The sequence below is a fragment of the Diabrotica virgifera genome, chromosome 4 (genome assembly GCF_917563875.1).
Source record: "Diabrotica virgifera virgifera chromosome 4, PGI_DIABVI_V3a".
NCBI classification, from domain to species: domain Eukaryota; kingdom Metazoa; phylum Arthropoda; class Insecta; order Coleoptera; family Chrysomelidae; genus Diabrotica; species Diabrotica virgifera.
The window spans coordinates 100,041,164-100,067,622 of NC_065446.1; the positions used below are offsets into that span (position 1 = coordinate 100,041,164).

The 26,459-nt window shown below is 37.2% G+C and overlaps 2 protein-coding genes across 2 annotated transcripts in view; one reads left to right on the forward strand and one right to left on the reverse strand.

Annotated features, from left to right (window-relative positions):
* Window positions 1–26,459, forward strand: part of LOC114330261 (UDP-glucosyltransferase 2-like) — a 128,552-nt gene that overhangs the window by 8,636 nt on the left and 93,457 nt on the right. Inside the window, exon 2 of the mRNA XM_050649544.1 lies at window positions 22,512–22,602. The gene's annotated coding sequence lies outside the window, so the exon portion shown is untranslated. The remainder of the gene's footprint in view (window positions 1–22,511; window positions 22,603–26,459) is intronic.
* LOC126883619 (uncharacterized) lies at window positions 16,301–18,097 on the reverse strand. Its single transcript, XM_050649272.1, has one exon. It carries the CDS (start codon window positions 18,095–18,097, stop codon window positions 16,301–16,303), a length of 1,797 nt encoding a protein of 598 aa, XP_050505229.1.

Genomic DNA, 26,459 nt, shown 5'->3' on the forward strand with positions numbered 1-26,459 from the left:
GTGAAGTTCAATATCATTATAAGATCCCAAGCCGTCCCTGTATACAGCCATGAAGTATTGCACAACTTTTCAAATGTGTTACTATTTGTAAGAAGTGCTGACAAAAGTACAGCTCTGATGCGTAGAAGAACTTTCTAGAAGAAATGTTGAACTGAAAGTTGAGTTCTTGTCAACTAAGCATCCCTAAGGATCAAAATCGCTCGGTACTTCCGTCGTTCTTTTCCCCTGTAGTAGCTTCAGAGCGAAGCGCAAATTAGTCCAGCTTTACGTCCCAAGGTGATAGCGTCTTCTCCTCGGCTGGTACTCGCTTGAATTAGGGCGTAGTCCCTTTATTCCCCGCCGGTAAAATGTAGAATGGTCGCTGTGAAGATCTGAATGTGTGGTGAGTGCTCTGAGAGGATTTTTTCCACATAGTGATGGATTTAATGGAAAATCGAAGCCTCTTGAGAGTCAAACACGCAGTTCTACAAACCGGCATTGTTGCCCATTTTTTCCTGTGTTATGTATGATGGTCAAGCCCTGATTTCATCGAAGAAATGTCGTTCCTGTCCCGTGATGTTTTGTTTCCAGTTTCCCAGAAGCCCCCTTTGTGATTTGTGTTATGGAATGTCTACCCCACACCCCACCCCCAGTTGATTGTCTGAAGAGTGAAGTGAAGCCATGTCCTCCCCTGCCCCAGGTCGATGACCCCGTTTTGTTTTTGTTTGTGTACCCCGTGTGACAGTAAATAAAGGTATGATACATTTGCTAATTTTGTTAAATTTCAAGAGGATAATATACTTAAGTTTATTGGTAAAGAGTTTAAAAGTATAATCGTCGCTTTCAAAATGGAAAAGTTTCTTGTAATAACGTTTGTTGTTAGTTTGATATCTAAAGATCCCGTAATATATTATTTAAAAGTCCTGTTTTGCTATGATAGTTGTTTAAAATTGTTTTGTTTAAATATAAATTTGCATATCATGTAATAAAAATAAAATGACAGTGACTTTGACATTTGACAGCTACGTCAAATCTTGTGTTTGTTTTGAAATCGTTGAAATACACTGCTAAACAAAGTTAAATTTTGTTGTATTCAAGAAAAATAATGTAAAATTGAAGATTTTTTGTACGGAATTAATGTAAAAGCTTTGTGGACATTTTGTCCTGTAGTAAAGTCAATAAGTTTGAGGTTTTAAATAAATGTTTGTGAAAGTGTACCTATTTTATTTCTCTTATATAACCCTTTGGAGAAAATTATTAACCAAATGTCTAATGCAACTGTATAAGTTTTAGTACAGAAGAAAGAATATGGCATAGAAGCCAGTAAAAGAAAAGATGTTGCCCAGTCTAACCCCAAAGAGGAATCAATGATGAATGTCCCCCCATTTGGTACCCCGTAAGTGAGAAAAAAGTCTTAGTAAGTACCCATATATGAACCAGAGGATTTGTTTCGAACGGCGTCCTTTTTTTTAAATAGTAGAAAGATCCTCTAGTCAGAGTAAGTACCCTTTGTATTTGTTATGGTAGTTTAGTCATCTTAACACCCCTTCACCCTCCCTAACGAATCTACGACCTAGCTCCCGCACAACAAATGAGCTGCCGTCCCGCAACGAGGCTTTATGTGTCTGCTTCTTCTTCATTAGCCCCATTCTGACCCCCCAGTATTTTTATAGTTAGTTCTTTCCTTGTCCCCATAATGAGCAGACATGTAAAACGCTTCAACTGGCGCCCAACGTGGGGCATGTCTTTTTTGGCCTCCCTCAGACCCCATTAGCATGTGCCCACTACCATGTCCTTTTAGCCTCCTTTCGGTCTCATTTGTACTACAACTGTTAGGCAGTGCCCGTCCCCTTGGGCAGCCGATCTCAGTTTGTGGTGCAGGTGTTTCCGATAACATGGAAGCTTGACTCGTGTCATGTTTTGTATGCCCATTGTTACAAGTCTAGCTTGTAGACATGTTCAACTAGTAGTTAGCCTATCTACTAGTCCCCAATGTCTTTAGCCACCCCCCACTTAGTGTTACATTTGTAACGTACACCCTGAAGTTTGACCTGAGTAAATATCGCCCCAGTCTCCCCATGTAGTTTAGCCCAGATTCCTCTTGTCTTGCCCCCAGAAACTGTTTCATGTCTGTTAGTGCCCCCGAAACTGTTTCAGTCTGTTAGTCCCCATGAAAGAGCCCATTTTTGTAGTTTTTGTTGCAGAAGTTAATAATTTTTCCAAAGAGGTGTAAGTATGTACACATTTTGTTGTGATGTTGATTTGGTCATGCTGTTGATTGTATAGGCATGTACCATTTCATACATCATAGTGTATTTAACTTGTAACCCCATATGTATACTGGTATTGTATTGTATTGTAAGTATCGTAGAACAGAATTGTATGTTATTGTAGCGTACTAACTGTATTGTATTGATATTGTACCCATGATGAAAGCATTGATTTGAATTTTTTTGAAAATATTGATGAAATATATAGACAAACAGTTGAATAAAAAAGTAACGTAAAATTTTTTTGAAAATTTTGGTAAAAAGTAACGTTAAATATTTTGAATATTGAATCCACTTATGAAGTATAACAGTATGTTGTATTTTTTGCATGTATTCCTATAGATCAACAGTTTTTTTACAGAATAACCGTTTTTTGTGATTTATTGATTTGGTCATTTGAGTAGATGTGTAATGTTGTTGGTATGGTCCGTGTATGAGCTTAGTCCCGTATTGTCTGTGAAAGTTTTGTCATCCCATTGAGAAGTCATCCCCTTGAGAAGTGGCCCCGTGAAGAAGTGAAGAGGGAAACCGTGGAGAGGCCCCCCACTTATTCAAGAAGTCACCCCTTGTAGAAGTAACCCCATGAAGAAGTGAAGAGGGAAACCGTGGAGAGGCCCCCCACTTATTCATGAAGAAGTGAAGAGGGAAACCGTCGAGAGGCCCCCCACTTATTCAAGAAAAAGCCCCCCCTTGTCTGTGTTGCCCCTTGTTTTTTTTGACTAATCTATCTTTGTAGGTGTCAAAAGGATGCCAGAGGTTGGTTGAAAAGAGCCCGTGAAGTGAAGTAGTTGAAGTCCCCCCGTGAATGAAGTATGTCTTTTTGTATCTGACATGTCACAAGTGTAATACTCGTGATGAAGTGTTGTTCAGCTATCTGTGAACACTTTCATTAGTAGTCGGAGCAAGAAATGTCTTATCCCGTGTGAGCTCATATAGGAACCAAATTTCAATATTGTTTGTGTTTGTAAGCCCCTGAGTATATCTAGAAGTCATTGAGTATGTTGTTGCCTGTTTGTTTGTCTATCCCTGTTTTGTCTGGAAGTTTTAGAGCCCATTGTCTGTTGTCCCGTGTTGTCTATTAGCCCGTGTTGTCTATTAGCCCGTGTTGTCTATTAGCCCGTGTTGTCTGTTAGCCCGTGTCCGTGCTGGAGTTTGATTTTTTTGGCGAATAGTTAGTTGACCTCTCTTCTGTTTGTTGATTGAAAGTAGGCCAAGAGCAGAAGCTGTGACAAGGCTGGTGAGGTTAGGATCTGGCCGCGTTGAGTACAGGTGAAGCTTGCTTTCGGTCGATAAATGGAAGCGGTTGTTCGTCAGGACTGTCATACTTTCCAATGTCCCTTTGGTCTTTCCCTTGTGTGTTGCTTTCATCCCCTGTTTTGAAAAAGTAGCCCCCCATTTTGAAAAATAAAGTCCACCCCCAGTCTTGAGAAATGAAATGCCCCCAGTTTTGAAAAGTAAGTCTATGCCCAGTTTTGAAAAGTAAAGCCCAACCCCTGTCTTGAAAAATGAAGTCTATCCCCTGTTTCAAAAAGTGAAGAGTAGCCCTGTTTTGAAAATGAAGTCTTCCCCCAGTTTGTGATTTGTAAATGAGAGAGTTGTCTAGTGAACGTTCATGAAAGGTTCTTATGTCCTAGATTGGACTGTTGAGTGAAAACGTAATGATGTAGTGTTCTCTATATCATATGTTGCGTTCATTTCCCTTAGTCTTGTTTAAAAAGTTTGATATCCTGTTTGAACCCAGTATACTAGTCTTTTTGGTCTTTTGTCGTTGTCACACGTATCCCCCCTCCCCCCTTGTTAATATTGTCTTGATTTTAGTCCTTGTTGTTGTCATATACCCCTTTGTCTAGCCCTGTCTTATTTGAATGAGTTGTTGAGGTAAGTTGTTGGTGAGATTTTATCTCACTGAGGTATTTAGACTGGATTGTCTAAATCCTCATTTTGCAGAACCGTTGCCAAATTGTCCCGTGAAACTCGCTAGGTGTTAGCAGAGTTTGGGCAGATGTATATCTGTCATATTTTTTTAGTTTTTGTGAACCGCTCGCGGTTAGGCAACGAGGTGACAAGGCTGTGTCTGCCCTGGTATGTCACTTGTGTTACTGCTGTGGATGTCAGCGAGGTCCACACAGGGCACAAGTTTAGTTTCTTTCCCAAGGCACAGAAACTCTTGTCACCTACAGTTCTTAGTAGAGTCATAAAACATTTAAGTCTACTCGACTTTAAAGAGTCTGGCGATTGATGGCACGCTAGCCCAATCCCTAACGACCTTTTTGTTTTGTTTAATCCCCACTAGCCATTATCTAAATATTTTGATATTGTCATCCTGTCACACCTAAGATGTCCATGTTGGATTTTTTTCTGTTTGTTATCGAAAACTGGATAATCTTATCCAGGTTTCTCTTTTGCGCGGAGGCTTTGTAGCGTTTGAAAAAACTCCAACATTAATTTAATATCCCAATTCCCAAAAAGAATGTCTATTTTTTTAATTTATTTTGTGAAGTTCAATATCATTATAAGATCCCAAGCCGTCCCTGTATACAGCCATGAAGTATTGCACAACTTTTCAGATGTGTTACTATTTGTAAGAAGTGCTGACAAAAGTACAGTTCTGATGCGTAGAAGAACTTTCTAGAAGAAATGTTGAACTGAAAGTTGAGTTCTTGTCAACTAAGCATCCCTAAGGATCAAAATCGCTCGGTACTTCCGTCGTTCTTTTCCCCTGTAGTAGCTTCAGAGCGAAGCGCAAATTAGTCCAGCTTTACGTCCCAAGGTGATAGCGTCTTCTCCTCGGCTGGTACTCGCTTGAATTAGGGCGTAGTCCCTTTATTCCCCGCCGGTAAAATGTAGAATGGTCGCTGTGAAGATCTGAATGTGTGGTGAGTGCTCTGAGAGGATTTTTTCCACATAGTGATGGATTTAATGGAAAATCGAAGCCTCTTGAGAGTCAAACACGCAGTTCTACAAACCGGCATTGTTGCCCATTTTTTCCTGTGTTATGTATGATGGTCAAGCCCTGATTTCATCGAAGAAATGTCGTTCCTGTCCCGTGATGTTTTGTTTCCAGTTTCCCAGAAGCCCCCTTTGTGATTTGTGTTATGGAATGTCTACCCCACACCCCACCCCCAGTTGATTGTCTGAAGAGTGAAGTGAAGCCATGTCCTCCCCTGCCCCAGGTCGATGACCCCGTTTTGTTTTTGTTTGTGTACCCCGTGTGACAGTAAATAAAGGTATGATACATTTGCTAATTTTGTTAAATTTCAAGAGGATAATATACTTAAGTTTATTGGTAAAGAGTTTAAAAGTATAATCGTCGCTTTCAAAATGGAAAAGTTTCTTGTAATAACGTTTGTTGTTAGTTTGATATCTAAAGATCCCGTAATATATTATTTAAAAGTCCTGTTTTGCTATGATAGTTGTTTAAAATTGTTTTGTTTGAATATAAATTTGCATATCATGTAATAAAAATAAAATGACAGTGACTTTGACATTTGACAGCTACGTCAAATCTTGTGTTTGTTTTGAAATCGTTGAAATACACTGCTAAACAAAGTTAAATTTTGTTGTATTCAAGAAAAATAATGTAAAATTGAAGATTTTTTGTACGGAATTAATGTAAAAGCTTTGTGGACATTTTGTCCTGTAGTAAAGTCAATAAGTTTGAGGTTTTAAATAAATGTTTGTGAAAGTGTACCTATTTTATTTCTCTTATATAACCCTTTGGAGAAAATTATTAACCAAATGTCTAATGCAACTGTATAAGTTTTAGTACAGAAGAAAGAATATGGCATAGAAGCCAGTAAAAGAAAAGATGTTGCCCAGTCTAACCCCAAAGAGGAATCAATGATGAATGTCCCCCCATTTGGTACCCCGTAAGTGAGAAAAAAGTCTTAGTAAGTACCCATATATGAACCAGAGGATTTGTTTCGAACGGCGTCCTTTTTTTTAAATAGTAGAAAGATCCTCTAGTCAGAGTAAGTACCCTTTGTATTTGTTATGGTAGTTTAGTCATCTTAACACCCCTTCACCCTCCCTAACGAATCTACGACCTAGCTCCCGCACAACAAATGAGCTGCCGTCCCGCAACGAGGCTTTATGTGTCTGCTTCTTCTTCATTAGCCCCATTCTGACCCCCCAGTATTTTTATAGTTAGTTCTTTCCTTGTCCCCATAATGAGCAGACATGTAAAACGCTTCAAACTTATTCTTAATATTCTTCTGTAGGCCCATAACTCGAAGGCTTCTAATCTGTCCGAAACATCCTTCTTTAATGTCCAAGCCTCCAACCCATAGAATAATACGGAGAACACGTAGCATCTCAGAAGTCTTATCTTTAAAGAAATTGTAATGTCCCTGCTACAGAGTACTTTTTTTAGTTTGTTGAAAGCATTTCTTGCCTGTCCTATTCTTGCTTTAATCTCTTCTGTGTACTCATTAGCTTCATTAATTATTGTACCCAAATATTTATATTTTTCAACCTTTTTAATTTGTTCTCCATGTATTGTTATGCTTTCTTGGCGCTGTTGAACTTTTGTGATTACTGTTACGTAGGGATGTCCACGAGTTACTTCACGCAAAGATCCCTGGTTCGAAATCAAATTAAAGAAAATAACTTTCGTTTACAGAAAATTACCCCTATTAAAAATACGCAAGTGTAGCTTAAAATAAAGTTTTTATTTGGATGTTATCCGAAGAATGTTACAAACTCGACTGACTTAAAAACATAATATCCAATATCTACACATTCCTTAAAAACTGCAATACATTCTTATCGTTTCAATCTCAAGTGGGCAGGCTAGTAAGCCCATTATCCCTTCACCTTAAAACAACGAAAAACAAACCATATGGCTCGCCGTATGTATAAAGCAGAAATATCTTTTAAACACGGACACTGCCATATTTTATAATGACTCGACATTCTCCCACCTTGGGGAATTTGACAAAATTTCTCAAAAAATACAGAGTCACGAAAAATTACAATAAAATATCAAATAAAGTAAAAAGTAAAATATATCAAAAACAAACAGAGTCATGAAAAAATCAAGTCAAGAAAATGTCACTTGAATCTTACAGGAGTTTTAACTACCCGGCCACTTCGCGTACATCTTTCATTTAGATCGGGTGCTCTGCTTTTTGTCACTCCCGCACTTATTTCACTTGATTCTTCCTCAGCCTGGAGCTGACAACCGTTCTCTTGAGGCACTGTCTTTGGAGCCGCATCCCGTAGGGTAATGCCCTGGATATTCTCGCCAGCAGTAACTGCCTCCACGACTTCCACTGGGTAAAGCCTTTGCAACGGTCTCAGAAGTTGGCCTTGTGCTGTCGCAAGACGAACTAACCGCACCTGATTATCTCTACCGGGTAAAAGTTCAATAACTTTTCCTAAAGGCCACTGAAGGCGCTTGATGTTTTCGTTGCCTACTAAAACGACATCCCCGATAGACACTTTAGACACTTTCGTCTTCTTCGTTCCCGCTTTGAGTTGAGCCAGATATTCAGCACGAAATCTTTTTCGCAAATGACTTCTCAACTCTTGCAAACGGCGTATTTTGCGTGTGAGAGAATTCTGCTCTAGCAAATCACAATCCGGCAACTCGTAACTGACTTGCTCACGTAAAAACATACCTGGCGTCAACGCGGCTAACTCAGTAGGATCATCCGAAATATACGTCAATGGCCGCGAGTTGACTATACTCTCACAATCACACAACAATGTCAATAAGTCTTCATAATTGAGAGACGCTCGACCCAAAACTTTTCGCAAAAGTCCTTTCACAATACCTATTAATCGCTCCCAAAATCCACCCCACCATGCAGCTGTAGGGGGGTTGAAACGCCACTTAATACGTTGTGTAGAACTATATTCCGCGATCATGTTCCAGTCCAATTGCTTAAGCGCGTTCTCAAGTCCCGTAAAATTCGTTCCATTGTCACTATAAACCGTTCTCGGGCGTCCACGCCTGGCAACAAAGCGACGGAAAGCTTGAATAAATGCATTTGTTGACAAGGAGGTAACGAGTTCCAGATGAACTGCGCGATAAACGGCACAAGTGAACAAACAAATCCATGCCTTCTCGCCCGATTTCAAGTAAAGAGGCCCAGCTAAGTCCACCCCGGAAATCTCAAACACTGCAGCATCTCGAACTCTATCGGCCGGCAATGAAGGCGTTTGTACTTCGAACGATTTCCCATCTTGTCTCTTGCACACACCACATTCTTTTAAAATGGACCGCACAATCCGTCTACCCCCTAAAGTCCAATATTTTTCGCGGAGCAAACTAAGCAGTCCCTGTGTACCAACGTGACAAGAGTTTTTGTGTAAGCTCAAAATCAACTTGCGCACTATAAAATGTTCACCCGGAAGTAAGATAGGCAGACGAAAATCTTCCGTGTCAATTCTCTCGGTAACGCGAGTTTTTAAACGTATAAGTCCAAATTCATCGACAAACGTGTTTAGCGAGGAAATTCGTTTCGTATCTGAACCGAACGCTTCTTTCTGCACTAACTTCAACACAAACATTTCGGCTTTGTCGATTTCCTCCGCGACCAATTCGCCTGTAAGTTTTCCATTTGAATTTCTCGTATTGTAACAAAATCGTAGCGTCCAAGCCATCATTCTTAACAGTTTTGTGTACTGAGAAAAGTAACGCAGGTGCCAATCGTCGGACGTCATATTCAATAGTGACGAAATGGCTTTTTTCTTTTTCTCAGTGCCGACTTCTTCTTCATCAACCTCTACTTTTTGTTGGGGCCAATAATTTTCGTTTCTGTACAACCATTCCGGGCCCTCCCACCATCGAGATTCGAACAATTGCCGAACACCACAGCCTCTTGATGGAAGATCGGCAGGGTTGAGAGAACCAGGCACATATTTCCAACACTCAGCATTGGCTAAATTTCTAATCTCCTGAACTCTATTAAAAACAAAAACAGACCAGTCATCCTTACGTTGAATCCAAGAAAGAACCGTAGTGGAATCACTCCAAAAATAAGACTCAACATGCTGAGAAAATTGTCTTTTGACTGACTGATAAAGTCTAGCACCAATAGTGGCTGCCAACAGTTCCAATCTAGGTATAGAAATCTTCTTCAAAGGAGCCACACGACTCTTAGCTGCTATAAGAAAAATCGAAACACCATCATTCCGAAGAACTCTCAAAAACACTACGGCTGCATAAGCTTTCTTACTTGCATCTGAAAAGGTGTGCAAACTCCAATGGTCAGCTTCAATGGGCCCAGCCTGGATCCAACGTGGAATCTCAATACTCGACAGTTCAGGAAGATGAGTAACCCATTGACAAAATTCCTCAGCCATGTCATTCTCGACTGGTGCATCCCATCCCAGGCGCTTTTCCCAAAGTTTCTGCAGCAACAGTTTAGGGAACAGAGATACTGGACAGGTAAAACCAATAGGGTCAAATATACTCTGAGCTACAGAAAGCATCAGTCTCTTAGTTATGGGTTCTTTTCCGACCACTCCCTGAAAAATTTCACCATTGATTTTTAGTGTGTCTCTTGAGGAGTCCCAGAGAAGACCAAGAACAGGGACAACTGTTTTTGTACTACCAGAAGACTCCCACCCTCTCAAATCCATCTTAGCTTCCTCCATGATGGCAGTTGCTTCTGATACGAACTTTCTCAACTCATTCTCATCAGTAACACTAGTCACACAATTATCTACATAGAACCCAATCATAAGCCTTTCAATTGTATTTTTAGAGTACGGCATATCATTACAACACTTCTCCAGCGCCTTTATCAAATGAAATTCTATAGTAGCACCCAGAAGAAATGGACTACAGTTGACTCCAAAAACAACTCTCCTATGTCGAAATACAAATTCCTTTCCTTCATTGTTTACCCATAGGAACCTCAAAAAATCTCTGTCCTTCGAATGTACAGAAATTTGAAGAAAAGCCTTTCGAATATCCGACACAACACCTATTTTTTGTTGTCTGAACCGTAATAACACAGAAGGAATAAGTTCAATAAGATTAGGCCCTACCTCTAAACACTGGTTCAAAGAAGGACGACCCTGTTCATGAGATGATGCATCAAAGACTGGCCTAATTTTCGTGGTTTCGCTAGTATTTTTAATAACGGGCCTGTGAGGCAAATAGTGCACACAATTATTCTCTTCGGGATCATTTACTATTTCGATCACACCCTCGTTCAACCACTCATTGAATATTAAATTATACGATTCAAACAAATTTGACTTTTTCAACTTATTTAAAGTAGTATCTAACCTTCTTCTAGCGACAACTAAATTATCTGAAATTAAAGGATGCTTGTTCAACCAAGGTAACATAACCTCATACCTACCTTCGTTGTCACATCGGATAGTCTCATAGAAAAAATTCTTAGCCTCCTTGGCCGCCACCTCTCGTGTCAATTTTTCTACAGGATCGGTTATCCCAATAATATCAAGCTCCCAGAGTTTCGCCACAGAAGAACTATCAACAAACAACGCAATCGACATCATAGATGTGCTGAAATTAGAAGCAACTGCCGGCACCTTGCCCATAAGAGTCCAACCTAACAAAGTTTCAACTGCTACAAGACCACACTGTAACTGATATTTCCTGCCTGCCCTAATAGCACACGACGTCCAATGGACGTCCAAAATAGGTCCATTTTTGGTCCTAACGTCCATGGACTATAAATGGACGTCCTTTGGACGTCCCATGTTGGACGTCCTTCGGAAGGAATAAATATGGACGTCCTTTGGACGTCCGACGTTGGACGTCCTTCGGACGGAATAAAAATGGACGTCCTTTGGACGTCCGACGTTGGACGTCCTTCGGAAGGAATAAATATGGACGTCCTTTGGACGTCCGACGTTGGACGTCCTTCGGACGGAATAAAAATGGACGTCCTTTGGACGTCCGACGTTGGACGTCCTTCGGAAGGAATAAATATGGACGTCCGACGTTGGACGTCCTTCGGAAGGAATAAATATGGACGTCCTTTGGACGTCCGACGTTGGACATTCTTCGGACGGAATAAAAATGGACGTCCGACGTTGGACGTCCTTCGGATGGAACAAATATGGACGTATATATACTGGACGAAATACGGACAATTCCCTAATAGCACACGACGTCATTTGGACGTCCAAAATAGGTCCATTTTTGGTCCTAACGTCCATGGACTATAAACGGACGTCCCATGTTGGACGTCCTTCGGAAGGAATAAATATGGACGTCCTTCGGACGGAATAAATATGGACGTCCTTTGGACGTCCGACTTTGGACGTCCATACTGGACGAAATACGGACGTTTTATGAACGCTTATATTGGACACATTATACCAATTACGAGATCAAATAGCAAAATAATTCAATAAAATATTAACTTGCGTTAACTTTACGTTAATGAAATACAGTCAAACCTGTCACTAACGGCCACTAAAATGAAAGAACTATTGGCCGATATAGAAAAGTGGTCGTTATTGCCAGTTTTTGTAGCCTAGATATACAGTACAACCTGTGTTACTGGCCACCTGTACTAACGGCCAGTTTAAAAATTCCCCAAACCAATTATATCTAGACTACAAAAACTGGCAATACCGGTCACCTTTCTATATCGGCCAATAGCTTTTTCATTTTTAGCGGCCGTTACTGACAGGTTTTACTGTAATTAGTGTGGGGAATTTTTAAACTGGCCGTTAGTACAGGTGGCCGGTGTTGGCAGGGGGCCGGTAACACAAGTTTTACTGTAGTTTAAATCGATTAGATCGAAAGATTAAATCTTAATTCAAAATTGTATATTAAATTATTACAATTATAAAACTATATAGTTTAATATCCAAAACATGTTTTGATTTCATGTAATGTAATGAAAATCTTATTTGTAAATTATTGGTTACAATGTTTAACAACAGGAAATATTCAAGAATAAATAAAATAAAAGTTTCCCCTAACAACAAAACATTCCAGGAATTCTACTATCAAAGTTCTATTCCGTGAACATCTGATTAAATTATGGCTGGAAAGTTACCACAAGATATTCTATGAAAAGAGTACAATGTCCTCCTGGAGGGGTAAAATTTTCCATACTCTAAAGAGAGGCCATTTACTATTCAATTTGCGTTCATTTTCAAATTTGCCGCGCGAGTATCTATGTAGCGTCGCGTGGTCATTGGTCATCAAGTCATCAATTATTTCATTTTCATCATAAGATAACCTAAAAATTTAGTAAAAATTTTGATTGGAAAAAAATGCATCGATAAGGGGGTGAAAAATGGAAATTAGTGGCTTTTTTTTGCTGTACTCAACTGTACTGTTTAGTATGCTAGTTTTGGCTATGGCTGGATATCTTAAACAATTATGTAAGTATTATAAAATCCGTTTTCAATTTTCTTTATGAAACGAATCATTTATGCATGTATTACCTGTAAATATTTTGATTTTTAATTGTAAAGAATAGAAAAATTACCGTTCATTTTAATTTTTTTTAGAATCAGCTGAAAGTGGTCTACAAAAAACCAGATATAACCAAAATAAAGATATAAAAAGTGTATTGGCTAATTGGAAGAAACAACATTGTCCATGCATAATAAGTTATTACTTTATAAACAAATATTAATACCTAGGAATGGAACCTGGATATAATCATCAAGAAGATAGCAGGAATCCCGACAAACAACTTAAATAAGTACAAGAATATTGAGGAAATCCTCCTCGATACTACTGGGCAAACTAGAAGATTGAAGAGGACAAAGCCTTTTGAACTAGTTTGAGTGATAGGTGATAGTGAAAAGCAGAGCATAGTGCGTGATGTGGCTGTGTATGTTAGAATAGTGCACGATCTTGTTAGATTAGATAAGAGACGCTATCGGGTAAGCTCTTCATTTTAAGAAACATTAGTAATTTAGGTTAAATTAAAATTGCTCATTGGTCAGTTATGACCAGATTGCTTTTTTTATGTTTGGCAAAAAGGGCGTAAGTCAGAATTGCACATTGCTAATGTTTTGATGATTTCTGGACCAGCAAAAAACTGTTGTAGACGTAAACTGTATGTACCAATAAAAAGAGCCGATTTTTCTGGTCCAGAAATCATCAAAACATTATCGATGTGCATTTCTGACTTAAGCCCTTTTTCCCAAACATCAGAGAATTGTAATGTACAAATTCTCCTATCTGATTTTTCATGAATTTTGTAGGAGACGAAAAACCATTTTTAGGATCATCTCCTGCTTTCACATGTAAATTTTGACATGTCTTGTAGTAAATAGATAGTTGAATTTACTACAAAACATGTCAAAAAATATATGAAAACAGGAGGTAACCATAAAAAAGTTTTTAGTCTCTCTTACAAAACTCATGAAAAAAACAAATCGGAGGTATGTCACATCAGTGACTATATCCAGGGAATGTCTAAAAAATATACTTTGATGTCCCAAGAACCAAATATAACCTTTATATATATACAGGGTGTAACAAAAATACAGGTCATAAATTTAATCACATATCCTGGGACCAAAAATAGTTTGATTGGACCTAACTTACCTTAGTACAAATGTGCACAAAAGAAAAGTTACAGCCCTTTGAAGTTATATATTAATAGCACCAAGGGCCTTAGAGGCCCATGGCTTGAAAAGTTTGTTTTTTCTTCATTTTCACGTTTCTTTATGTACTGAGATCTTCTCTGGCTTGATATGTGATTTTTCTCCATTCCTTCCTCTTATTCATTTTTCTTTTCTGACCCTGTAACACCATTCTTTCCAAATCTTTTTCGACCTCTTGCTTCCATCTATTTTCCGGTCTTCCTCTTCTCTTTCTTGAAGCTATAGTGTAGTTTAGTACCCTTTTCGGAGTCCTCGTTTTTGGCATCCTTTCAATGTGACCTCGTGATCTAAGTCTCTGTGCCTTTATCACTCATTTGAAGTTACAAAATGAAAAGTGATTTTTTCCAATGTATCGAAAACAATGTGCTTTTGTGCACGTTTCAATTTAATTATTATTGTAGTACCTACCATTTAAACAACGTTTTAAAAACTTTTTTGCCTCTTATTGCTTTTTCGAAAAGTCAATTTTTATCGAAATATTGTGAATATTTGTCAAATCCACCACATATTTGTATATGGTTAAGTACGATTATGGAGACTTGGTAATAATATGCAAACTTATTTATGCTTTACATTTTTAGGTATATTTTGAACCATATTAAAAAAGAAGCCAGACTCAATAAAACGTGCCTTATCGAAAAAATACAAAGAGGCAAAAAAGTTTTGAAAACACTCTGTTTAACTAATGGTACCTCAGTAATAGTTTAATTGGAACATACAACATTTGGGGGATTTAAAGGAACAAAACCCCCATAAAATTTTTACGTGGACATATTAAAAAAAAGTCGCAACTCGATAAAAACTGCCTTATCTGAAAAATACTAAGAAACAAAAATATTGAATTTAACTAATGGTACCACAATAATAAAATTGAATTGGAACATACACAAAAGTTTGGGAGGATTTAAGGGATCAAAACCCCCATAAAATTTTTATGGGGTGCACAAATTTCACCATAATTTTTCTTTAAGATATTCCTGCCATAATAATGCCACATGTCACATGTCCATTTTCAATAAAAAATCGCTAATAGTTTTCGATATAATCAAAAAAATCCATTTTCATTTTGTAATTTCAAAGGGCTGTAACTTTTTATGTGCATATTTGTACAAGGTAAGTTAGGTTCATTTGAACTATTTTTGGTCCCAGAATAATGTGATTTAATTTATGACCTGTATTTTTGTTACACCCTGTATATACAGCCCATTACGCACCACCTTAAAAATTGGGCATTTTTGATGTCTCGAATTTCCTAAACCTGTTGTTGCATCTAAGTGATTTTTTTTATAATATTCTAGCCTAGGCCCTAGAATATGTTACCTCCTTATGCTTGTTATGCACAGGGAGCTATACTGTAATATATATTATATCACATTACTATAGAGAGCGATATGATATAATATACATATATTACAGCATGACAAGCTTAAGGAGGTAACCTATAGCCTAGGCTATAATATTATAAAAACATCACTTAGATGGGACAACAGGTTTAGGAAATACGAGACATCAAATATACCCCATATTTAAGGTGGTGCGTTAATTTCTTGGAGAAGTGTATTGTAATTTAATGTAAATACTGTAATATCCAATAATTGTAATTTGATATAAGATGAAATATAAGTTCCTTAAAAAATATATTTTTTATTTCCCACAATACATTCTCCACAGGTCTAAATATCGTCGCTAGACGTCCACCGAATGACCTTCCAGGACGTTAGATGGATGTTCAGCAGCAAGACATTGGACCAAACTGGGACATCCTATGAATGCCCAAATGACGTCCACCGAACGTCCCCTCCGACGTTAGGTGGACCTCCATTGGACGTTTAACAACTTGGCCTTTGGACCAAAATTGGACGTCCTGTTAAGGTCCAATTCACGTCCCCTAGGACGTCCGATTAAGGTCCAATTCACGTCCCCTAGGACGTCCGATTAAGGTCCAATTTACGTCCGATTAAGGTACAATTTACGTCCGCTTAAGGTCCCATTTACGTCCGATTAAAGTCCAATTTACGTCCGATTAAGGTCCAATTTACGTCCGATTAAGGTCCAATTTACGTCCGATTAAGGTCCAATTTACGTCCGATTAAGGTCAAATTTACGTCCTATTAAGGTCCAATTTATGTCCGATTAAGGTCCAATTTACGTCCGATTAAGGTCCAATTTACGTCCGATTAAGGTCCAATTTACGTCCCCTAGGACGTCCGATTAAGGTCCAATTTATGTCCGATTAAGGTCCAATTTACGTCCGATTAAGGTCCAATTTACGTCCCCTAGGACGTCCGATTAAGGTCCAATTTGCGTCCGATTAAGTTCCAATATACGTCCCCTCGGACCTTAGATGGACGTCCAATGGACGTTCGGTAGCGCGACATTTGGACCAAAATAGGACGTATAAAGGACGTTCCTCGGACGAAAACGGACGTCCAAAGGACGTCCCTAAAGTCCGTGAAGGACGTCCATTGGACGTCCTTGTGCTATTAGGGTGTATACAATTTGCCTACAACATCAGCTCCTAACAAAATCTCAATTGGTGCTATATGTCCGACATCGCTGAGCGAAATATTCATGTCACTAAGTTCCTCAACCCAAGGGCCGTGATAAACAGGAGAGACATCTGCACAAATTTTTGGTTGATCTAAGGCATCAAATGAACAAGAGTAAGCTCCTTCACTCGCAGTTACCTTGTATAATTTATGTCGTTGTTCAGAAGTACTTTTACCGCCAAATAACGTATGTACGATATTTTCCGTTCCTTTAGCAGAAAAACCCATTTCTTGTGCGGTACGCTGTAAAATATATGTTCTCTGCGATCCAGTGTCAATAAGTGCCCTTACTTGTTTAGTACCATGTGCACTTCTTATGTTTACTCGCAGAGTTTGTAAAAAAACCTGTGTATTATTCAAATTCGCAAGCGTCTGATCCTCAGTCCTATTTTCTTCCGAGCGGCTGATACTTGAGGTCGATGTATCAATTTTGTTAACAGGTAAATCAGGACACATCAAAACAACATGGGATTTACAACACAAAATACAATTCAAACGTGCTCTACAGTTCTTCGAAGAATGTCGCACCTTCAAACATCGAAAACAGGCTTTCTTCTCTGACAATGTTCGTCGTTTCTGTTCCATAGACAATTTTTGTGCTTTAAAACAATTGATACTGTCATGCTGTCCTTCGCAAAAAATACACCTGTCAACCTCATAATTTACCAACCCAGCCGCGGTCGCTGATGGCTGATCAGTTCCTTGCTTTGGTAATTTTATATTCTTCTTTTCAACCAGGTTATTAGATTTACATTTATTTTCAGTCGATAAACCAAAACCTTCCGTTGCTAAATTAATTTTTTGTTCATTTTGAACTTCATTTTGTAGAAAACTCATTAGCCCACTTAATCTTGTCTCCAAAGTTGAAACTTCTGCATATTCTTCGACATTGTGCATGGATACGGAACCAGAAGGCCTTAAAAACTGTGAAGATCTATGCCATAGTCTGATCATATCCTCCGGTAAACATGACTCAATAAGGGGATACAATATTGCCGCATATTTGTCAGCAGTTATGCCTAAGGTCTCAAGTGAACGAAGTTGACTCTCTATCATATCATATAGTGCAGAAACATTACAAGAACTACTAGAAACTCGACTCAAAATTAACTTTAAGAGCTCCCTAATATATACTTCAATCTGGAGATCCTCTCTGCCAAACCTAGACTTCAAACTCTTTATAATTTTTGAGTAATTATCGGCTACTGCAGGAAAACTCTCCACTAAACGTCTGGCCTTACTACCGTCTACAGTGGCTTGTCTCAAATAAGCTATTTTGTCGTTTAAATCAATCGATGGATCATCATGCACTACTTTGAACTGCGACCAAAATGGAAGCCAATCTATCAAGTCCCCAGAATATTTCTTGAATTCGATTGGAGGTAATTTAAAACTGCGCTTACCTTTTATTGATGACTCTGAACTTACTAAACTGGGTCTGTCTTCGCATTTGTACTTCAGTTCATAGTAGCGTGTGCTGTATCTATCCTTTGCCTCCATCTCACTGATTAATTCTGCCTCGGAAGCCTTTTCGACCATAGCTTCAAACACCGCACTTTCCACGACACACAGCTCATTGTACTTAACTTGTAACAGTTCCCACTGTACACTAATTTGTTGCCAGGGTCGAGTGTCCACCGTTTCAGATAACAAATTGTCCAAAACATTAGCAGCTGTCGTAAAAGCAGTACGAAGCACTGTTCGGCGTTTTGTTTCTAATTCCAATGCCATATTTCTCGCTTACAAGGGTAACAACTTCGGCCGAGCCTCACGACAAACGAATTTATTCGCCGGAAAAAAGTTTACACTCAAATAAGCGGAAACAACTAACTTTTAAGCACACCCGTATATATCTAAGTCCTTATCGCGGTCGCCAAAATGTTACGTAGGGATGTCCACGAGTTACTTCACGCAAAGATCCCTGGTTCGAAATCAAATTAAAGAAAATAACTTTCGTTTACAGAAAATTACCCCTATTAAAAATACGCAAGTGTAGCTTAAAATAAAGTTTTTATTTGGATGTTATCCGAAGAATGTTACAAACTCGACTGACTTAAAAACATAATATCCAATATCTACACATTCCTTAAAAACTGCAATACATTCTTATCGTTTCAATCTCAAGTGGGCAGGCTAGTAAGCCCATCATCCCTTCACCTTAAAACAACGAAAAACAAACCATATGGCTCGCCGTATGTATAAAGCAGAAATATCTTTTAAACACGGACACTGCCATATTTTATAATGACTCGACAATTACCATAAATTGTGTCTTTTTTGTGTTTAGGGACAGTCCGTTTTCTTGGCTGACTTCTACCACTCTGTCAACCATTTGTTGTAAATCCTCAAGACATTCGGCTAATAAAATAGTGTCGTCGGCAAACCGTATATTATTGATTGGTCGCCCATTTACTTTTATTCCCGTGGTTAGGTCTTCTAGTGCTTCCTGGATTATTTCCTCTGAATACAAATTGAACAAAGTAGGAGACAGGACACAGCCCTGTCTGACGCCCCTCTCAATACGTATTTCATTTGAAAAGGCGTTGTTCTCTTTTACCACAGCGATCTGATTATAATAGATAGCACTAATGATCCTGATGTCCCTCATATCTAAGTTTTTCTTTTCAAGTAATTCGATAAGGCGGTTATGTCTGACCTTATCGAAGGCTTTGTTGTAATCCAAGAAACACATATATACTGGCTGATTAACATCCATGCACCTTTGCACAAGTACATTTACAGCGAACAGGGCTTCCCTCGTTCCCATTGCATTTCTAAATCCAAATTGCGTGTCGCTTATGTCCTGCTCAAGTTTGTTATGTATTCTCCGGTGTATAATTTTTAAAAATATTTTGAGTGTATGACTCATTAAACTTATTATCCGGTGGTCTTGGCATTCTTTTGCATTTGGTTTTTTTGGCAGTGTTATGAACGTTGACAGCAGCCAATCTCTGGGAATGATTCCTGTACTGTATATTGTATTAAATAAGTCGACCAATATTCCAATTTGCTGGTCCTCTATTAACCGTATTATGTCTACAAGTATTTGGTCAGGACCTGTTGCCTTGTTGTTCTTTGTTCGCTTTATCGCCTCTAGTACCTCATCTTCTGTTATGTCTGGGCCGTTGTCGAACTTTTCCTGCTCTAGTACTGTTTCAGTCCGTTCGTCTTTAAATAGCTCTTGAATATATTCCTGCCATCTTTTAAGCCTTTCACCGACGTCTATAATTATTTTTCCGTTTTTATCCAGCAGTATGTTTGATTTTTTCTTAATATTAGTGCCTGTTATTTCACTAATTTTCTTATGAAGGTTTAAATTATCATGTTTCTCTACCAACTGTTCAATCTCTGCGCATCTGTCACTATACCATCTTTCCTTTGCCTCTCTGATCTTTCTCCTTATTTCTGTGTATAATATTATACATGTTTTTGTCTTTGGTTTTATAAGATCGCCTTGCTTCCATGAGATCTAGAATCTCCTCGGTCATCCATTCATTTTTATTCTTAATTAGTTTAGGTGTAAGTGTTGTCTCACATGTGCGGATAAGAGCATCTTTTAACATGTGCATGGATAATATCTTGGGTAACCGTAAAACTGAATGTCCTTTATCCTCGAGTATTTTGTCAATTTCATAGGTTTTAAACAGAGGTTTGTGTAATTTTATAATGTCGTATAATTCAAATTTCAACAAGTCATCTGTAAAGGAAATATTTCGCGTTGTCAGCCACTGCTGCATTTCTGCTTTCCTGGAAGACATAGTTGGACATTTCTCAGTTTGTACGTTGTGATACTATCATGGTTGATTGATACATTATCAATCACTAACGCTGTTCTGGGGCAAATTTGGTATCAGTTTATCCTGAAGCCACTTTTTGTAATTGTCGTAGTTCATTGTATCATGATAATCTCCTGTTTTTATAGTAGGTTTGTAGCGCAGATAAGCGTTTTTAACAAAACCACTTTCACCTCCAGCATGCACTATCACAAGCATCTGTCCTTTAGATACTGGTTTTTGTATGCCCTTGTTTGAACTATCAGACCAGCTCTTTTGGTAGGTATGAGATGAATGGACGTATGTTTCATCCATGTATATAATTGGGCGATTTGCGTTCCTGTAACGTTTCATACTACGTAAGAAGTTCAGTCTAAGATGTTAAATATTGGGCTTTTCCATTAATAATTTTCTATTAGTTCTGGTTTTTCGCCAACGAAATCCCATCTTTCTAATTACTGTTCGTAGGCTTTCTATGGAACCTGAGTAGTTGTACTCCTCTGCAAATGTTCTGTGTATGCGTTTCACAGTTGGGACTTGTTTTTGACGTGTCCAAGCACGTTTTTGAAGCGCTTTTTTTTCTCTTTTTGTTTGGAGTTACAAATGAGGAATATTCGCCATCTTCAATTAATTCCATTTCCCGAGCAATTTTTTGAACGCTGCTTAAACTAACACATGTTGCCAATACCACACGTTCCTGCACTTTTTTCAAATCTCTACACGGTTCATTGTTTTTCGCTTCATTTATCATAAAATGAATCACGTTTGCTATCACTTCCCGTGTCTGATTATTTAAAACTTTTTCCTTCAGATTCGATTTAAACAAAATTTGCAAATTTTAAATTGATTCTCCTTTGCGGTTCGTACTTACAAAAAATGTTTCGCAGACTGTACCGACTTGTTCACGTTACAAACGGTAGATATTAAGTGAACGCTCAGTGCGAGATCCGTCGGATGACGAATGCGCATTATGGGCGTGGTTATTTTCAGACTTTCAGCTATTCTTGGTGAACTGTACCTAACTTTTTAATTTGCGTACACGTTAGCGTGTACCTAGACCAGAGATATGTAAAGAGAATAGAGATCTGGCTAGGGATATGCCACTCAATGCATCGGGGTGTAACGCCGATATCAAGTACGGTGGTCTAGCTATCTTTGTCTGTCGTGCGAGTGTGAGCGTATCTACCAAGAGGTGGGAGTAATGGAACGACAGTTACACAGAGGCGGCAGCCATCATATGCTAGAGAGAGAGAGAGAGTTAAGCGCCGGTAGAGAGAGATAGATAGACCACCGACCCGAACTGCTCCGCGTTACGCTATTTTTCGGAGTTGGCCAAATCTGTGTGTAAGATCTTTGACCTAGACACAGCGTTATTTTATATAGGGCTTTTCATCGATTGTCATTTGTTTCGAGCCTCTGTCATGTGTCACACAATATTAATATATCTACGTCGTACGTCTTTGGTTTGTATCATTGTATATACCAATAACGTATGGCGTAGATATATTAATATTATGTGACACATGACAGAAGCTCGAAACAAATGAATGCGAATGAAAAGCCCTATTGAATATATACTACTCAAACCTTAGAATATAAAAGAACAGGAAGGAGTCTGTAATATATCAACAACACCTTAAATTTCTAGCGGAACTGGCCATCTTGAACGTCTGTGGATGACTCATAAGTTTTTGTCAACGAGGTAGAAGGTGTTTGTGTATTGGATCAGCTGTGTACATAGGCGTACCATCTGGTAAAGCTCCTGTATATGCAATCAATTAACTGAAGTTATTAGTATAATAAAATGTTATTTAACTGACTTTTCAACAAAATATTATATTAATACGTATTCTCTCTTGATCTATAGCTGTTTCTTTAACATCAAAGATGTAATAAAATCGTTAAGAATTTATTTTCTTCCCTCTTTCAAAGGTACGTCACTGGAGATAGAAAGCAAATCTGACAGTTGATCGCCATTTGCAACCTCCTTCCTGGCTCGGAGTCATTTCGCATTGTACTCCTTCCTAGTTTATTTTATATTCTAAGACTCAAACACCAAGGAAACCTAAACATAACCTAAACTAAACATACCCTTGATTGTGCCCTTGATTTAGACATGATTTAGATCAATGACATATTATAAGAGGATCCTGTTATGTCAATGATTTAGACCAATAATAAGCGACTACCGGCTACAGAACAAGTCACCGGTACCGGCTACCTATCCACTACCTTCTTAATAGGGGAAATTGAAGCTCCCTTCTAGGGATATTCTGAAATTTCGTCTGGCAACTCTGCCTCTGCCTATAAAATGACAAATGACAGACATTTGGCTGCCATTTGTTTTCGTTTACATTTTGATTTTGTTTTGTAATCAAGTGTTTGTTTTGATTAAGGTGTAGACTGTAGACTGATAATTTGCGTATGAGTGATAAAGTACTATAATAATAGTAAATATTTGAGGTAAGTAACATTTAAAATATGTACTGCTATAAATCGATTAAAATAGAATACCATAAATAAGTAATAATTATTTTTATATTTTGGAAACTACTAATAGGTTTATTATCATTTGGTAATTCTGTTTATAGTTCTTATGTATCTATACCTACTTAGTCACCTTTCAAGAAGTTGTAATTGTTTATTAATAGCCAATTATACAAACATTTTATTGTTTGTTTGAATTTTCTAGAACAATTGCATATGCTTACTTTATTTTTGCAGATTAAACAAATGCTATAAAATATATTATTAAAACATTTTTGTTCTTCTATCATGATTCACCATTTTATCCTGTAGAACAGTGTTCATAATGTAAACTTTATATAAAATTAACAATAATGTAATTTTTCTCTTCTATCATACTCTGGTTCCCCAGTTTTTTGTTGGAATAAGTTCCTGTTCATTTTATGCATTTGGATCAAACTATGTGAGTCAGTTTTTCTAAAACACTACTGTTGTAAACTCCTGTACTTATATTGTTAATCTTCTTGTTCTTCAATATGATAATCATATTATTCTTTAGCTATTTAGTTTCCAAATAACACTCCAGTATCTTTTAACAACTAAATAATGGTTTGTTGGCTAATGTACTAGGTATTTATCTTAAACTGTAAAAGGATTTACCATTATTTATACAGGGTTCGGCATACGCCAAACAAATTTGCATTAAGAGAAAGAATGCAGCGACAAAATAAATTTATTAAAAGAAATTGCAAAAGGGGTTCGAAAAAAGGTTACTGCAGGTATTCAAGTTGATGCACATCTTCATCAATGCATTTATTGCAACGTTTCGCAACAGAGAGGCAAGTCCCGCAAAGCATGTCAAGCTGTCCGTGAAGATTCAAATTCTTCTTCAATTGCAGTTAGGAGGTGGGGAAGGGTGTGTAGTCCTCTTACAAAAACTCAGTTCTTGAGAAGGCCCCACAAGAGGAAATCACAGGGTGTCAAGTCGGATGACTGTACAGGCCACTCAACAATTCCTCGTCTGCGTATCCATTCTCCAAAATGAACACTAAGGTTAATGCCACGTAGCTCGACGCCCACATGCTATTATGACACCGAAACAACTGTCCGAAGCATGAACATGCTTTGTTTTAAACTTTTTTGACAGCTTTGCCAGACTTATGAGCTTTGCCAGACCTATGACGATTTTTTGAGAGCGTTGCCTGACTTATGCCGACCCTCGTATATATATATTTACTTTTTCTCATACGTCTCAAAAGTAATAAGGATATTAAAACCAAAAGACCAGCCCAGGAGCAATAGAGTATTCCTTCCACCAGGAAGAATAAATATGTGTACTTAAAAAAAAAGGAAGAGCATATGAAAACCTCCTGTTGATCAGAAATTCAATAGAATTGAACATACGTAGAAGATCAGGTAAACCAAATTCAATAAGATTCTTTATTAAACCAATAGAAACCGCTCATCAAGTGTCAATGACTTTCCATAAAAAAATAGCAATAAGAATATGAAAAGAAGCCTAGTCCTAAATTTAACAGGGTTTTTATTGACATCATGAGGATTAGCAAGTTTCAAAGTCTTCAATTTTTTCTTTAACACATTAGTGGACACATCTTCGTATTCAGACAGTCATTTCCCTGTGTAAGTGTCTGCATTTGAGACATGTCCATTAGTGGGTTAATAAAAAAGCATAATATTATGAGACAAAGAAGTTGATTCATTCCAAAAAGTTTTAAGCCTCTAGTACTATTACCTACTAAAAAAATATATGAGAATGATCACAACTTCAGTATATTTCTTTTTATTTATGTACTATCGTCAATAGGAATTAATCACAATTTTAGTTAAAAAAACATGTATTTTGACATTACGATTTCAACTTCAGATAATGTTCTCAAAATACAAACTATTTAACTGATTTTTAATACTTTTCAGCACTCAGTTTAATTTCATTTAAGGTCATTATTATCGTTTGATTTGTTCATTCAATTCATGTTGTTGTTCAGTTCATTCAATGTACCTGGCTATTCCTGTGTTCGATGTGATGCCCCTAACCGCTATACAGGAGGAGTGATAATGTTTATAAGAAATGATACAATTTATGAAAATGGATGTATTTATTCTGAAGATAGTAATTGTTGGTGTGCTTTTATACATGTGAAAATTAATAGCGTAAGTTTGTCGATCGGTTGTCTATATAGGTCACCTAATGGTAGTTTGGCAGCTTTCTTAAGTAAGTTGGAGGATATTATTGAAGAAAATATGACCATAAATAAAAAATGTATATTGGTAGGAGATTTTAACATAAATTATTTTAATAAAGATGAATTTTACTGTAAAAAACTAATAACTCTTATACAATCACTGGGGGTAGAGCAGGTGATCAAGGAAAGTACAAGAATTTGTGAAAAGTCGAGTACTCTTATTGATCTTGTCCTTACAAATACTAATAAGTTAGAATATAAAGTATTTTATACACCAAAGATCACTGATCACTTAATTATAGGTATTAGGCTAGAGAATATTGATAGTGTAAATAGTAATAAGAAAAAAATTTTAACTAGGTGTTGTAAGTGATCAGGCATTTTATGAATTAAATATTGAGATTATAAACTGTGATTGGAATTACGACTCTACTGATATTAATGTGATATATAGTGATTTATATGATAAATGTAAAGCTGTGATAGAAAATAAGTATCCTATAAGACAAATAACCTGTAAGAATGAAAATGTTCCTTGGTATGATAATGATGTTAGGGCAAAGGCATTTGAGCGTGATAGGGTATATAAAAATTATGTAAACTATAGTAATGGTGGTAATAGTATAAATTTATGGAACGAATATAAGATGAAGAGAAATGTAGTTGTAAATTTGCTAAAGCAAAAAAAAGTTAAATATTATGAAAGTATGATTGATAACAATAAAAATGATTCAAAGGAAATGTGGAAATGCTTAAAGAAATTAATAAAAAATAAAGACCAATATATAAATTATAAACAAATTAACTTTGGAATGGATGAAAGTAGAGTGAATGCAAAGAATGAAAGGGAGGCTGCATGTTTGTTTAATACTTATTTTACAAAGAGTATTGAGGAGATAGTATCTAGCTTTACCAACTCTCATGAATGGTCTGATAATAGTTTACCTGAAGTTAAATGCTACATGAGTGAATTTCAGCCCTTAACAATATGTGAACTAAAACAAATAATATTTTCTTTAAAAACCTGCAAAAATTTAGATAATGTACTCAATTCACAATTTTTAAAGAAAACTTTTGAGACAACTGGCTATGCTGTTCTTAATTTTGTTAATTCTTCATTAAAGAATGGAAGCTTTCCTAAAAACTTAAAAATTAGCTCCATTACACCGGTCCCAAAAACCCAAGTGAAATCAGAAGTATCTGCATATCGACCAATCAATACACTGCCTTGTATAGAGAAGGTACTTGAAAAAGCCGTTTACAACCAAATAATTGAATACTTTAATAAAAATAATCTTTTTCTCGGCAATCAGTCTGGGTTTCGAAAGGGTCACTCATGTGAAACAGCAATACAACTTACCATCTCGAAGTGGAAACTACTTATTGATAACAATAAATTTGTAGTAGCTGTATTCTTAGACTTTAGAAGAGCTTTTGAAACTATAGACATAGATTTGTTAATTAAAAAATTGAGGTACTACGGTTTTAAACAAAGTGTTATAAAATGGTTTAACGAATATCTCACAAAAAGAACTCATTATGTGCAGTTAGGCCAAAGTAAATCAACAGAACTACCTAATTGTTTTGGTGTACCACAAGGCAGTGTACTTGGAGCATTATTATTTATTATTTTCATCAATGATGTAAATT